Source organism: Euprymna scolopes, chromosome 41 (genome assembly GCF_053919585.1).
Source record: "Euprymna scolopes isolate OS-2025 chromosome 41, ASM5391958v1, whole genome shotgun sequence".
NCBI lineage: Eukaryota > Metazoa > Mollusca > Cephalopoda > Sepiida > Sepiolidae > Euprymna > Euprymna scolopes.
The window spans coordinates 65790529-65807985 of record NC_136522.1 but is presented as its reverse complement, the minus strand read 5'-3'; the positions used below and the strand labels follow the sequence as shown (position 1 = coordinate 65807985).

Below are 17457 nucleotides of genomic sequence, written 5' to 3'. Positions count from 1 at the left end.
ATTATAGATAGGTCTTTCTGGGAGCTACCCAAATCCTTTAAAAGCCAGATTTTCTTTCAAAAAACGAGTGTTGTAAAGGTGCCCCACTGTGGGCGCTCGTCTTTGCAACATTTCTTTCCACTTATGCATACAAACATTAACGAACACACAGACACACACACCTCATCACATTATCGTCTGTCAATCTTTATAAACTTTATTCATTGAAACGTTACAATATTTTTCACTGAACTCCAATTATAATACGAAACCAAAAGAACATTAATTCTTATAAATAACTTTCAATGAATTATAATTTACTAGCGGGGGGTACCCGGCGTTCCCGGGTGTTTGTAGGTGTGTGTATGGGGGCGGGGGGTAAGTAATAACCCTGCTTAAGCATTATAAAAAAGACGATCTTAAAAAAATCAGAAAAACTAAAACCAAAACGGGGAAAAAATGGCATAAATAAACCTGTCAGATCGAACCTGCAATCTTAAGATAACAACGCTGTGTGTATGGGGGGGGGGTAAACTGTTGCCAGGGTGTTTAAAGGTGTAAAAGAAAAAAATATAGTTTTGGTCGGGAGGCAGGATTGACGCAGAGGTGGAAACAAAAGCCAACCACTTAACCATCTCGACCACAAGTGAGAGTAATCGATTAGTGTGTTAAGTTATGGCTTATAAAGCGAGTGAAAGAGGTTTGATTGACAGGAATACGCTAAATGAGGTCATTGCGGGATCGTTATGATGACGTGGCAGTATTTTTAGTTTTCGCTTCCCCAAGATGATGGTGGGAAGGGGGGAAAGCAACTCTCCGTTGTCCAAATTGATTAAAAGCTGATTGCTTTCTGGACGTTTCGGCACAAAAGCCGAGAACACAACCGTTTGAATTTAGTTTCACTGTATTTATACTAAAAAGCAGGAGAAACAGGGGGCAGAGCGAAATAGCGTGAATCTCATAAAAAGTCGACGTAAATAAATGTAGAGGCGACCCGAGTTCCTAAATCGTAGATATTATTATCTAGGGGCTATATAAATAGTTCTAAGCGATCATAACCCCTCCCCCGGGAGCATGTGCGAAAAAAGCCTTTGCGAGACATACACGAAATGGTGACACACATTTTGCCTTTTATATAGATAGATAGATAGATAGATAGATAGATAGATTTAATTGAGCAAAGAAGTTTTGAATACAATTTTCTTGACCACGGCTTTTTATAAATTGATCCAGACTTCTTCTAATGTTTCAGTTAATGAATCCCTTGTTCTTACAAGAACTCTAAAAATATTCACGAACATTCTATGTTTTCCTATTGATGTAAACCTTTCATTTTAAAAATATATAAAATTATCACTTTTGTGAATATATGGTTTCTTTACTCATTATTTTGTTTTGTTTACAATATGATAAGGTCTCTCGTTTTTCTCACATTTGATTATAAAAACTGCAAACCTTTTTCACTGAAAATATTTCTTTGAATCTGGCTCAAACTAGGTATACTTCTCTCCTTACAAAACACCCTAAAGTATAAACCCAAAAACGTGCCATAAAAAAACATTCCCTGAAAACCAATGACTTCCTCCCCATAGATTTAAGGCTCTCAAAGTTCATACTAGAATTGTCTGGATAAAATTTAGTTGTAAGTGACACCCTTCTGGAGGTTGAAGGTTCAATCATCAGTGCAGACGATACTAAGAATTGTGAATTACTGAAGACTTCTCCTTGATTCAAGTTGACGAAAGGAGAGCATACTACACTCATGGATTGAATAAAGGTTTCCTTTTGAAATTCTGTGCAGATTCCTGACTTCGACTAAGATTCCTGACTTCAACAAGATACGGTTGGAGGTTACATCAGCGGAAATGTTGTACAAATAACACTAAAGATGAGAGCAGTAGTCTGAATAAAACAAATTAGCAACCCTCATCTCGAAAATTCATAAACATAATATTAAAACCTGTGGAAATTATCATTCATGATCATTTGCATATGCATAAGGTGTCTACCAGATGGATTCCCAGGTTGCTCACACCATTCCAGAAGCGAGAACGCGTTGTGTGCTCGAGGATGAATTTGGAGATGTGCCAAGAAGATGAGTCAAAGTTTTTAAAAGACTGATTACACAGGATGAAACCTGGGTCCATCACTATGATCCAGAGACCAAAGCCCAGTCAATGCAGTGGAAGCATGGACTCACCACCTCCAAAGAAGGCAAGGGTGCAGCCCTCTGCTGGTAAGGTCATGCTCACAGTATTCTGAGACCAGGACGGAGTAGTGATGACAGATTTTCTAACAAAGGGTACCACAATTACAGGAGCCTATTATGCTTCACTTTTGAGGAAATTAAGAGAAGCTATCAAAATCAAGAGGTGGGGCAAGATCAGCAAAGGTACCCTCCTCCTGCAGGACAACGCTCCGGTCCACAACTTGCATGTCGCCAGATCAGAATCACGGGCGTGTGGTTATGAAATCCTTCCCCATCCTCCCTACTCTCCTGACGTTGCACCCTCTGACTTTCACCTTTTCCCAGCCATGAAAGCGTTTCCAGATGATGCAGCCTTGATTTCTGAAGTCATGTCGTGGTTGGAGGACCAACCTGGGGTGTTCTACAAAAACGGTCTCCAGAGTTGCATCAAACGATGGGAGAAATGCATAACTCTGGGTGGTTCCTATGTAGAGAAAAACTAATAACTGTGCCAAGTTTCGTTGCTCTACTGCTATGGGGAAGTGGGTCAGGGGCATTACTTATTGCACGCCCCTCGTATTTGTGCAATATCTTGTGATACTCATCCAACAAGTATTTTTTTCTCATCCTAAACAAGGAACGTTGCCACAGAGAAATAAGGGGGTACCGTCTGTAGGGGACGTCAGAAGCAGTTTTGTTACCCATCATAGCTGCCGATTATAGGCTATGTTGTGAAACCGATTATTGTGAAAGTCGTGAGTTCGATTATTTGAAGGTGACACGTGGTCGTCGTTCATATTTTGGACAGTGTAATAACAACAACAATAAAGCAAATGTTATGAATATAATTAAGACATTTAAACGAAGCACGATTACATGTTTACATATGGACAAGGAATATTTATTTGCACTAAAGATGAGAACAGTAGTCTGAATAAAACAAATTAGCAACCCTCATCTCTAAAATTTCAGGAATATAATATTAAAGCCTATTTGCCCAATATCTTGCATCCAACAAACATTTTTTTCACACCCTAAACAAGGCACTAAGTTGCCACTAACATGTAAGGGGATAGTATCTACAAGGGCATCCTAAGTACGGATTAAATAATGGTTTCCTTCTGAAATTCCATCCAGATTTCTGAGTTAGGCAGAAAGATTCTTTGAGTTTGACAGGATACATCTGAAGAAGGCTGGAGGTTAAATCAGCCGAAACATTGTACAAATAACACTCAAGATGAGAAGAGTCATTCGAATAATACAAACTGGCAGAACCCGTGGAAATTCCATGGTAGTTGAAAATTTTTAAAACACATTATAAATAAAAAATAAAATCAAACAAATGACGAATTTAAAAATTTTTTTCAGTAAATTCTTACTTAACGTTTTAAGGCTGAAATAAATTAATTTAAAAAAATTACATTCTTTTTTTTAATGAAAATTTAACACACAACAAATCGTTTCGTTTTTTTTTTTCTGTATAATTTTTAAAGGAACAGCTGTCAATTCAATTTTTTTCTGAATAATTTTTAATATAAATTATAAAGGAACAGCTGTCAATTCACTGGCACATTTTTTTTTAATTTTAAAAAATTTGAAACCTTAAACATACAGTCATGTTGTTTTTTTTTTAATTGTTTTGAAATTTTGGGGAGAGGAAATGGTTTTAATGATTTTTAACTGGTAAAGAGCAACTATAAAGGGAGGTAATTCGTTTCTCATTAATGTTTGCAATGATGATATATTTCTTTTTGTGACACTAGATGTCGGACAAGTAAATTAATATTTAGATTATCAATCTTCATAACTTGTTATCATAATCTAACAAACATTTTTTTTTCTCCCCCTGAACAAGGCACGTTGCCATAGAGACATAAGGGACTTCTATCCGACAGGGACATCTCAAGTTGGGAGTTGGAGTTGTCTCCCATGATTTTCTTTATTAACCCTGACCCTCAACCTACAACAATAAGTTTGTTAGACACTTAGAATGATTAACAAATTTAATACAGAAAATACCAAAGCAAAACTGCATAAATCTGTTACCAAAATTGAAACTTTTGAAAAACTGAGGGTGTTGGCATATCATAAGTATTAATGCATTGCAAAAGATTACACCAAAAGACGGATATATGTGTGTATGTGATAGAACATTAATGACAGAAAGTAGTGGAAGAAATGACGGTACTCATGGTTTGAATTGACGTACACATTTTATTTACAAAGCGGCAACTCATAGAATGATACCAATTACATCTATCAGTTTAAGTTCAATATTACTTGAGTTTGTGTGTCAAAACTATCACGGACAGAGGTAATATATCTCCATTTTCATTTGCCCGGATTCAAATGCATTATGTTAGCATCACAGAATGAAGTTAAAAAAGGGAGGTAACTTCGCTTGAAACAGAAAAGGAGTTATTTCCCTTTGATAGTTCTATCGTCCCAAGAAACATCATCAGTAGTTTATAAATACAAAATGCTGAATATCATATTTGCACTTCCACTCCAACTTCCCGGCTGTTTGTTTGTTTTTTTTTTTTTTGTTTTTTTTTTTAATATTAGAGTTGAAAATATGTTGATAAAAATACTTGACGAAATTATCCAAAATAAAAAATTTGAAAGGTTAATAATAGAAATGCTCCTGTATTAGTCGTATTCCTTACTATAAATTATATCAGCAGTCATCTATAAATATAAAAGCGAAAATGTGTGTTTGTATGTGTGCTCGCTTTTTGTGTATGTCTGTAAAAGACTTTTTTCGCTGGACTTTTCGGTCGGTTCATTCCTTCTTAAAACTTTTTATATCACGTCTAAATGATAATATATATGAGTTACGAACGGGGGTCGCCTGACTTTCACGTGCTATTTTTTCCAGCTTTTTAGAGCGTCCCTTGTATCTTTTGCTTTTCAGTATAAAACAAACGAAAACTGGCTTGCAGCTGCGTCATGTTTCAAGCGACTTAAGGTTCTCGTACCTGTTGATTTCATTCTATAAACATTAAATTAAGCGGTTTTTCATTCCTCTTCTCTCGTGGCCGAGATGGCTTTTTTTTTCCCATTTTGTTTCCATCTCCAAGTCAACAGGGTTCAAGCCTACTTTCCTACTAAAACTTTTTTTTTTTTTCTTTTACACCTCCAAACACCTGGCCAACTTTTTTTTTTTTTTTTTTATAAACCCCCCCCCCACCTCTCCAACACACACACCTACAAACACCCGGGCCACGCCGGGTAACCCCCGCTAGTCTATAAATATAAAAGCAAAAATGTGTGTGTGTATGTATGTATGTATGTATGTTCGCTTTTTGTGTATGTCCGTGAAAGGCTTTTTTTCATAGGCCTTCTGGGTAGGCTCGCTCATACTTAAAACTTTTTATGTCGCCTCTAAATCATAAAAACTACGATTTAACAACGGGGCTCGCGTGTGTATTCAATTTGCCCAAATTTTATCAGCTCGACGCGTCTTCAAAAAGCGAAAGCGAATGATCTGGTTTGCAGCGCAAAACTAGGTCAGACACCACGCCACTTCCTTGCACCTGTTTATTTCGCTTCATAAACCTTCATATAACGACCTTATCCGTTTCTTTCCCTCGTGGCCGAAACGGTTAGGTGTCTGACTTTTTTTCCCTTTTGTTTTCACCTTCGCGTCAAGGCTTCGGGGTTCAATCCTACCTTCCTACTAAGCTTTTTTTTCTTTTACACCTCCAAACACCCGGGTAACGCCAGATACCCCCCCCCCCTGCTAGTCCATAATATAAATCTCACCTGTCTGTTTGTATGTATGTATATCTGCCTAAAACTTTCGACAGAGGCAATGGATTTTGACGATGTCAGTATCATTTTGAAGCTCCACCCTTCGGGCGGCAAATATCAAAAAATTGGCTAAAAACATTAATTCCTTCATCCTTAACTTAAGAGGCGTCTCTTTTTTCACCGATATTTTTTAAAGTTATCACTTCTTTTCGATTGTCTAGCATTAATTTAAACCTTTGCCACTTCCGGTTTGGCTATGGGCGCAACGGCAAAGACATCACTTTTTTTTTTTCATGTTCTTTGAGCCTGCCTGCCTACTACCACTTTCCCCCCCCCCTCAACACACACTTTCAAATACCCAGGCAATGCCGGTCACCCAGGCTAGTTAATGATATTTGAAATGTTTGCTTTACTTCTAAGCTGATTACTGATTGGAGCAAACATTTAATTTCGATTCAAATCTGCCCAATCAGAAACAATGCCTTATGCGAGCAGAGCACTGGTCCCAAAGCTTATGAAAGAGAATGCTCGTTACTGTTCTTTCTCAATTTAGCCGCAAGCAGGCCTCTACTTTGTGATCGATGTATATTGCCAAGTTTAATCACCAGACTCCTGAACGACTATGAACTCTCAGCATTCTTTTAATGGCGCCCGTTAGCATCTGAGAACTCACAGAATGCTCTGTTCTGCTTGCCTGTTTCCCTCCCGACTTCAACCTGGATGTCTTCAAGTCCAACAAAAACAAATTCCTGATGAACCGCCCCCTTAAGTAATGACACTTTATCAAATTCTCCAATACTATTGCTACACTATCCCATTGATTACTGTACACACAATAACCCTTATCCCCGAGTGACCCTTGGGCCTTGATAAGTGGTGAACTCCATGTAAAAAAAAAAAAAATGAAGTTAAAAAGAGAAGTAACTACGTTTGAAACAGAAAAGGAGTTATTTCCCTTTGATAGTTCTACACAAAGAAGACTCGATTATCCAAAATGGTTGACCTAGCTAATTCCTAATACCATTGCAACACATGCTTACTTCATCTACCTTTAACTAATATCTACAAACTTCTAAGAACATTTCCCTATAACTCAGACATTTATTCTATCTATTATGGGTTCTCTAAGCCTTTTTTTATTATTATTATTATTATCGCTTGTGTTTGAATTCATACTTTGAAACATGACGTAAATCATAAATCTACGATGCCACACCAAAGCTATAATTATTTTTTTATGGTAATGTTTTAAGGTCTACTAGCATTGGAGGGAGAAGGCTTTGCCCAGTCGTAAAATACGCTTAAATATGATATTTTAATTTGTCCAGATTTCATACATTACAGAGTCGTAATTTCAAAAGTAAAAAAAAAGTACTTGGGTATCACGGCTAGAATCAAAACTGAAATTGTAGCATTCAAAGTTGGTGACGTTATCACTGTACTAACGTGACACACACATAAACCGATTAAAAATTAAAACTAAACTAAGATGGATGAACAAAAAAATGTATAGAGATTTTTTCAATTTGATTCATTTTTGACCCCTTGAAAACTATTTTAACTAGCTAAAGACCCATAAAAGAACGGTTCGTAAAAAAGTCAATCATTTTAGGTCCCTAGCACCGCTTTGCAACTTTTAGTTTCAGAAGAGATAGAGTTTGAAAATTTGGAGACAGACAGACATATAGCCGTTTATATATTAGATTTATAAGAAAGTCAAAGTTGGAAGATCTTTAGGTTTTGGTTTCTGATCATGGCATCCTCTAATAAAGAGTCGGGAATTTATTTACTATTAAAGCAATATTTTCCTTTTATAAAAATATAAAATAAGGATGGAGTACTGCTGCCATATCTGGGCAGGAGCTGCTAAAAACAACTTATCCTGCCATGACAGAGTACAAAATAGACTTCGTAGCCTAGTGGGGAATGCCCTTTCTCTTCCCTGCAACCTCTCTCCTACAGAAGGGACGTTGCGAGCCTATCGTTGTTTTATCGTTATTTCCATGGGAAGTGTTTGTCTGAGCTCCAATCTCTGGTCCCCCCCCCTCTCGCCAATCTTTCACAAAAAACACCCATCTAGCTGAAAGCACTGTCAGCAATTTTCCCCACTCTTTATCTGTGCCTAAATCAAAGGGTAGATTCCATGAACAAAGATTTCTTTCTTAGAAGCGCACGGCTGTGGAACTCTCTTCCGTTTGCCTGTTTCCCACCTGACTACAACTTGAATGTCTTTAAGTCCAACATAAACAAATTCCTGATAAACCGCCCCTTTAAGTAAGAGACTTTATCAGATCTCCATTACTAATGATTACTACGATATTGTCCCATTGATTACTGTATACTCAATAACTCTTATCCTTGAGTGGCCTCCGGGCCTTGATAAGTGGTGACTTCCATGTAAAAAAAAATCTGCCCTGTAATATCTACATAAGACCATTCTCCTGTTAGGAATGCATTTCCACTCACTACAACTTGCACATTTATCTTTTCTAGGCACTCGTACAGTTTAATAAAGACATTAAAAATGAAAATATCGAAAAAAAAAAAAAAAAAAGGTTATATTGTACATATCCGTTTTGGACTGAAGATCTCCGAAAAAAAAATTTCACTTAATTTGATCGAGTAGTTTTTTTGTTTTTTTTACAGTGGAAAAACACATTTTTATGACAGCGCGTTGAAGGTAGACATCTTTGAATTCTTTAACACGTCATGGGTAGATAACTCAATTTTCCCCATGTTAAGAATGGCTTTCTAAAAACTCACAAGTTTGAATTATTTGGAATTATCTCCCTTGTACTTGAAACTATTTGCAAGGTGGCATTGCGAGATTGTCGTTTAGCTATAAAATTTTTTTTTTTTTTTTGTAATAAAACTACCTGATCAGTTGACATGATTTTTGGTGTCCGTTTTTTTTTTTTTTTTTTTTCTGTCATGGTATGTACAACAAAGATTTAAAAAAAAAATTTTTTTTTCTTGGGAAAGGTGAGCATTTATTCTGATGATGGCTATGTTTGGGACATCAACTAAATACAGGTAGGTAAAATAATCTATTGTTGCATTTCATTCAGTTTAAATCCTCTCATAACATTCTTTATCATTCAACTGACTATCTAGTTCATTATCCTCGAGTGGTTTTCAGCCTTGATAAGTAGTTAAAAAAAAAAAAAAAAAAAAAAAGGTACATATGCAAAATAAGGACAATGCTTGTATTATCTGGAATCTTCAGACTACTGTTCTCATCTTGAGTGTCATTTTCACAATGTTTCGGTCAATATAACCTCTGGCCTTCTTCAGGTGTATCTTCTTGAGCTTGGGAATATGGACAGAATTTTGAACAGAATCCTTTATTTACTTCACTCGCGTAGTATGCCCTCGTTCCATCAGCCATGATCGAATAGAGATCCTAAGTGATTCGCAATTGTATTTTTCAGTTGCCTACACTAAGAATTGAACCTTTAAACTTCACTTTTACAACTGATTTTTCCCAGCACTCTAACCACTGCGCCAAGTGTCCTTGAACAATAACTAATCCTCATCTTAAAAATTCAGAAATGCAAGTATTTTTGTCCAAATTTTTCAGGCAATTTACGCAAAATGCTGGAAGTTGCCAAATGAAAGTTTGGTGATTTTTTTCTTTATTTTATTTTTGTTTTTTCTTGCACAAAAACGTTAGCCAATTTTTTCAATGATAAAGAAATTTTATTATTATGAAGAAAATTTAATGAAAAATTAATTAAAAAAATGGAAACAATATTCTTTTTGTTGTCACAGAGAGAATGCAATGAATAATTATTGGAAAAATTTTTGTGGAACTTTAAGAAAATTAAAATTCAAATCAAGAAAAAAAAAACAATCATTGCAAGGTAAGTTTCATGAATAAATATTTACTTTTTGAATAACAAACAACTCATAGCCAAAAATAAATTTTTTTTAATTATTTTTTTTTTTGCTATTTTTGTTCAAATCAAAATAAATATTTAGTTGCTTTTTTTTTAATAAACCAATAAAAAATATTTTAGAAAATGATGTTGACTGCTGTGTTTTCCTTGGCTCAGTGTGTTTCACCATCTTTCAGCATTTTATGTAAACTTCCCAGATAATTCCAATGATGGCACTGTCCATATTTTGCATAAGTACAAAAAATATATTAAAAACAAATTCCTCGGAAGAAATTACATTGCTGCCAGTATTGGTGCATAAATTTCCCCATAAAAGACAATATATTTTTGTATTATATCTTGATTTTCATTTCTTCTGATGATAGCTATGTTTGAGACATCAATTAAATCATTGTGTACATTAATTGTAATAACATACATTGGATTAACCACACACACCTTTCCAAAATTTAAAAACAATCCCCACAGTTGGTGATTTCGTTTATACTAGATATGATGACGTCATTACCAACTGAAGAGGATTTTTTATCTTCGTGATCTTGGTACTGCCCTATTGTAACCCAGGACTGACTTTTCTCTATTGTCAGATATGCGCACATGCTGAGATTCAAAACTGTTAATCTCCAAAATCATGTTTGTGGACGTCGCAGAAAGCTGTATGTCTTACCTGGAGTTTGTTGTACATTTCAAGGTTGAGTTTCTTAATATCCTCGAGTTGTTTGCGTATTGAGACAATATTGTCCTGTTTCTCGTGAATGTCTTTTTCTAGCAGACGAAGTGCCATCTCCATTTCCGTTTTCATACTAATCTGAAGCTCAAGTTCTCGCTCGACATCCTACGAAGACAGAAAAAAAAAAAAAAAAAAAATGGAAAATAAGAAAATTTAATATGATTTTCAAGACTATTTTGGAAATTAACTGATTTGAAGTTGCTCATTTTTTTTCAAGTTCTTGATTCTGAAGACTCCATTTTGAAAATGGAAAATAAAACAAGGGAGATAACAATTAACGCTACTTATACAGTTTAATCAAGACATTAAAAAATGAAAATATCGAGAAAAAAAAAGAAAAAAAAAAAGGTTATATTGTACGTATCCGTTTTGGACTGAAGATCTCTGAAAAAAAATTTCATTTAATTTGATCAAGCATTAAAGTCAGCCATTATGGAAATGTTTAATACGTCACGGGGAGATAACTCCATATAAAGTGCCGACACTCCCTCTCCATCTTTATTACTAGCTTTTCTTCTTAAAAATCGAATTTTTTGCTCACTATCATAATAAATTGTTTTTTCACTGTAAAAAAAAAAAAAATGATGAAATTAAGTGAAATTTTTTTTGGAGAACTTCATTCCATAATGGATATGTACAATATAACCTTTTTTCAATATTTTCATTTTTTAATGTCTTGAGTAAACCGTACAAGTACCCAATTAACTGATACAATTACTTTATTCGTTGTTCTTCAGGACGCTTCACAGAATCCACACGGTACCTCCAGCATTTTCAATCTTGCATGACTGTTTGCAATTCTTTTACGCTCTTCATATACCATACCCTGCAGTAGGTTTTCGATGAATGTAACTTCTACCTCAATTGTGATAACCGTCTGAAGGCATCCAGAAAACAAGTGGCTTCGTTTTCGTGATGTCACATACAATGGCTTTGTTAGGGTCCATGTCTCAACACCATACAGTAGGACTATTTTCAGGGTGGTGTGATACTATCAATGTCCCCTTCTCTCCCAAAAGTGTTAGGAATTAAAAACAAAGAGGAAAAAAGATAATATAAAAAGAGGATACGCAGACACATTTTGTTGTTTACAGCTGTTTCAAGGCAATGTTTATTTTTAAGTCATACAATGAATCAAAAATATAACATTTCTTGTTTTGGGATCAAATCCAGTTATTAAGTTAGATCCATGTCCAAGGAACCTATATCTAAAATTTCAAGTGCGTAGACCCAAAATTGTCGGAGGAGTTTGATAGGCTTCTCAAAGGTAAAATCGTTGAACTTTAGCCCCTTAATCGCCAAATTTCTGGCCAAAAACTGATCGCATCGAGTTTCCCAAATCTCAGTACCCTGTATATCAAATTTCGAGTCTGTAGACTAAAAATTGACAGAATTATTGCGTAGGGAAATGTACACAGACAGACACTAGATAAAAAATTTGATTTGAAGTTAGTAGTCATTATCTCCCTTTCATTATCAACGCTAAAGACCTAATAACCGTATTCAAAACTAGTAGGATTAGTACTAAGAACGCAGATTTACTTGATAAGAGAATAATTCAGGTAGTTACAAGAAACCCTCTCTACCACCCATAGCAATGGCCAACGACTCTTTATCTGAGAGTCCATCTTTCAAACTCCTTGGCCTAACGTTCACAGGAAACATGAGTTGGAACAATTACATTGAAGGCATTGCCAGGGCCGCTGCAAGAAAGGTAGGCTCTCTCTACCGTGCTAGAAAACTACTAACACCCGAAAGTATCCTGAACCTCTATAAGGCCACCATTCGCCCATGTATGGAGTATTGCTGCCACATCTGGGCTGGTGCATCTGCTACTAGTCTCTCGCTCCTTGACAAGGTTCAAAAGAGAGTCGCAAACCTGATAGGCCCTGAACTGGCATCTAAGCTTCAGCCTCTGTCCCATCGACGAAATGTTGCATCCCTCTGCCTTTTCTACAAGTATTTTAGTGGTGAATGCTCTGACGAACTGCAATCACTTGTGCCCCCACGACGCGAGCACCCTCGACAAACCCGAAAGGCTACTAGATCCCACCCCCACACTGTAGAGATCCCTAGGTGTAAAAGATCTTTTTACTCCAATAGTTTCTTCCCCAGAACCGCAAGACTCTGGAATTCCATTCCAGGTCCCTGCTTCCCCAACAGTACTGACGTGCAGAAGTTCAAGTGTAACGTGAACCGACACCTTGCTGCCCAAATCCCTACATAGTACCCCAGTAGTTGTTTCTCCTGATAGTAGCCTCCTACACCAAAGTGGCAATTTGCCTTGTTTGGGGTGAAAATGTAATAAAAAAATAAAAAATAAAAAAAATATTATTAGTATGTTTTAAGTTGAAATAAATATTTCTTGATTTTAAGCCTGAGTTTATTAGGTTTTTTTTCTTTTAATTTGTTGCACATCATATCCCTGGACAGACACGTAACACAACAGGTTATTGGTCTTGAATATGACCTTAAACTACATCCGATGTTGAGGCCCCAGCTTGCGGGCTTTGGGGAGTGTGGAGCCACCCCTTTAATTGCCATTGCTCCCAGGTCCACTCTGACCCGGACTGGTAGTACCTGTTAAGGTCCCAACTACAGGTTAAATAGAAACCAACTTAAAAAAAAACAAATATACTCTACTAAAAAATTGTCCTTCAAAAATCACTGGATCCGGCATTAAATAATCTGAAAAGGGTTGATGTGCCGTAAAACAAAAACAATCAACCAACAACATGTTATTAAAAACATGGTGACTTCAAAGTTGTCAATCAAATTTGATCTTAGCTCAGACGTTTATAAAATTCCAGCCGTATAGTAGTTCTTATCTCCCTTTAGCCATTAACGTTATACACCTTATATTCACTTTCAAAACTACCTGGCCTTCGGGACAAGATTTTCTTTTCTCCATTCATCCCCATCTAGAGGGCATCCCCACTTAGAGACTGACCCGCAGAAGCCAGGTTCCTTTTACAAACCTAGTGTAACGGGCAGTCTATCAACTAGACGGGGTTAGGAGGGTCCTGCTAATCACCCCCCCCACCCCACCCACCCTCGACACAAATGAATTATTGTACCATTTTTATTGTTATCTTTTTTGTTTTTACACGTCAATAAAAAATGTTTTAAAAATTGGGAGTTGGATGTCCCCTAGTATGAAAGGGTGAATGCGGTATTATGGTGAAAAAAGATACTAGCTGGGAGAAACTTTGATTTTGTTTAGTTCTGGAGTGACAAGGATGACCAACGACCCCCACAATCCTCCCTTTTGAGTTGGCCATGTGCATAAGTTTTTTGTTCATTGTTGATTTTCAATGTATTTTTAACATAAATAAAGGATTTAATATCTCAAAGTGTAGTATCTGTTCCGGCAGATACTGCAAGCAAAGACCCTATGTGGGAGTGACCCCACAGAGAAGACCTTGGTTAATGTAGGGGCAACACTTCATACCAATTGTCACTATCCAGCTCCCCTACTCCCCAGGGAGTTGGTCCCCATTTCCCCTTCACTCCTCACTTTAAAAATCGGCCTTGTGCCTAATTTACTCAGTGGGGGAGCAAATAAATAGCTCAAAGTGTAGTATCTGTTCTTCAGATGCTGCACTTCAATTTCTTGTTCTCTATCAGCGGTGGAGAAATCCTTCACGACTGAGACAATTTTTATTTTTTTCCTTTTCTCTACATTAAAAAACGGCCCTGGTATCTAACTCTGTCCCATGGGAAGGCATTGTAAATAGGAACAGTAGTACTAAAAAAAGGTGTATTTACTTGTAAATATTGATTATATGTTTTGTTTTATGTTAAAATAAATATTTCTTTATTTTAACTCAGAGTTTTATTAGTTTTTTTCTTTTTAATTTGTTATGACTTAAAAGTGGGTTGTCAATCAAATTTGATCTTAGCTCAGATGTTTTTTAAATCCCAGCCACGTCCAAGCAATTGAAGTAAAAAAAAGATAAAAGAAAAACGACATTTTCAAAAGGACACAGTAAAAATATACTCACTAGCCTAGTTTGAGTCTCATCTTCCAGTCGTTTTTTGGCGTCAGCAAATAAAGTGTCCAGGCCTGCACGGGACGTTTGATACGTCTCTCGTTCAGTGTCAATATCTTGCTTTGTGAGCTGAAAACAACAAGAAATACATCTAGTTACTAATATGGTAGACATTAGATCAGGGGGAAAAATAAAATCATCACTGATTGGCTACTGTAATCACCTGACAACCAAAATCAACCAATCAAGTGAGGTAAGAAAACATTCAAGTACCTTTAACTAAACATCTCTGGTATCTATGTGCTTCTCCACAAAAACAAAATGTGACACAAGGTCGTTTTTAATGTGGGAGAAAACCAGTTCCCCCAAAAGGGGGCACTCTGGCAGTATGCAAAAATAAAATTGCCTTAGCATAGAAGGGTGTCTCCCTCCAATGTCTGAGAACAATTTAACTTGAGAGCAACATCAGAGCAGACACCACACCCCGGCCACTAAAGAAAAGTTTTATACTCGAAAAATTAAGACAAAAGTTTTTAAAAAATAATAAAAACTAATATTATGTGTCTATTATACCATACCAGGGTCTTAACTTCAATAGGATACCATTGTATAATTTTGTTGATTAGCACATAGTTTGAAAACTTCAGAGTATGGGAAATACAAATCTTCAAACTATGTGCTAACCAGCAAAATTATAGCTAGTCTATATACATATTATTTTGCTAATTATTTTCCTCTGAGGAGAAGAGTCATTCTTTGAAATGCCATGAAATAAGGAAAAATCTTTTAACCGGTATGCCTTGTTTCGAATAATAAATTTTGCAAATTATGATTTGCAAAATTTTAACTTCTTTCTGATATCGATGCTCTATCTCAAATATTGAGCATTTTCTTTTGGTTAGGATTGTCCTAGAACATTATTATTAATACTTATATATTCTTTTTCAATTTCCAAAATTCTTCAATTTATAAACTTCTGATGTGTGTATATATATATATATATATATATATATTATATATAAGAAATTCAAGTTTATATATCATAATGGACTCTCCTGTCATGTTTGATATTCTTCACCATTTCAGTGGTGCTTTAATTGTTAGCAACATTTCGATCCCGCCAGTGATTTGAGTTGTAATCTGCAGGTATATATATATATATTATTACATGGTGTTTGGAAAAAATTCAAACAGAGGTTAAAAAAATTAAAAAAAAAAAAAAAAAAAATTTTTTTTAAATAAATTACCCCCCCCCCCAAAAAAAAAAATGCTAAGACAAAATGTGTCCCTTTAGTTGACGTTCATCCTGGGGGTGCCTAACATCTACTTGATCCCAAAATTCAAACTGCAAAACCCATGCAAAAAAAATCAATGAATAAATTTACACAACTTTGATATCGAACGTATGAGCATATACATACATTTCTTTTTAAAAGAGTTGTTATTGAAAAATATATCCAACTATCAATATTTTTGATGACATGGAAGACGTACAACAGACAAAACAAAATGGATGAAAAGTGAAATGCTAAAGCTGCGTGCAAAGCGATACAAACATATCAGTGCATGTGTGTGTGTGTATTTGCATTGTGTGTGCATGTATGTGCACACATGTATGCGTGTGTGTGTGTGTGTGCATATGTGTCTGTACATATGTGTGCACACCGACGTGTGCATGCATGCATTTGTGTGCACATATGTGTGCGTGCGTGTGTGTGTGTGCATGTGTGGGTGTTAATTAGCTGATCAGAATTTTTATGAAAGAATGAAAGCTATGAGTTGTTTTCCGGATTGGAAATGAAAAGAGTACAGATGATGATGATATAATTATGATGATGGTTGTTAATAGATATAGAACAGTTGCGGTAGCAGGGTCAGCTAATAGGGGGAGGCAAAGGACAAAAAGGTGGGAGGAAGTGATAAGTGATTGACTTGAGAGAAAGAGGGATAAATAAAGACCTGGTCATAAATATCTTAGTTTGAAAGTTTCTTAAAATCGTTCAATGCATACTAGCATGTGTGGGATGGACGTTAAACTGATGATGATGATGATGATGATGATGGACGTTAAACTGATGATGATGGACGTTAAACTGATGATGATGATGATGTTCAATACCACATTTACTTCCACTTTTTTCTCTAAAACTACTCAGCTAATCTGACTAAAACTTAATAAGGACCATTGTTGCGATAAGGTGCACCAAATTAAGTATTGCGGTATCCATTCGGTATACGATTAGGAATTAATCACCACAGTACCAGATTTACTCTAGTTTTCTTGGAAACTACTAGGCCGATCTGATTTAAATTTTGGATGGACATTTGTTATGAGAAGGTGCAGCGAAGTAAGTATTATGGTATTCATTCGATGCACAATACAACATTTACTCTCATTTTTTCTCAGAAACTGATGAAGCGATCTGGCCGAAATTATATATATATATATATATATATATATATATATATATATATCACTCAAATGACTTTGTAATGAGTGTTGTAACCTGACTTCCGGTTGCGCATGCGTCCATAAACATAAACCCATAACAGCATAAACAAATAAACACAAATCAATGGACCGGTCTCGTTTGAACAAACGGACGTCCTTAGAAAAGCGAATATCTTAAATATATTGAATAAAAAACTTCAAGGTATGGGAAGCAAACCCAAACGTGATTACAAATAATGCGTATAATCATTGACCTGTTTCATATAAATGATATATATTATACTAAATAATCAACGCGACAATAAAATGTATTGTTTTACTGTGTACGTTTTCAGCATCCCAATTTTTTCTTTTGCGTTTAAATTATCCAAATAAACAATGGTTAATATTTTCTGATTTTTTTTATATCGTTCATTTCCGTATTACGTTTAAGTTATTTTAACGCAACTTTCTTACATATAAAT

The 17457-nt window shown here is 35.6% G+C and overlaps 1 protein-coding gene across 15 annotated transcripts in view; it reads right to left on the bottom strand.

The window, feature by feature from the left end:
- The window catches only part of LOC145266567 (RUN and FYVE domain-containing protein 2-like), a 328450-nt gene that overhangs the window by 163143 nt on the left and 147850 nt on the right, over nucleotides 1-17457 (bottom strand). For all 15 annotated transcript variants that reach the window (XM_080122395.1, XM_080122403.1, XM_080122393.1 and 12 more), the window contains 2 exons: nucleotides 14554-14670; nucleotides 10487-10654 (listed from right to left, as the gene is read on the bottom strand). In XM_080122395.1, the coding sequence (XP_079978521.1) occupies nucleotides 10487-10654; nucleotides 14554-14670 (285 nt within the window). The remainder of the gene's footprint in view (nucleotides 1-10486; nucleotides 10655-14553; nucleotides 14671-17457) is intronic.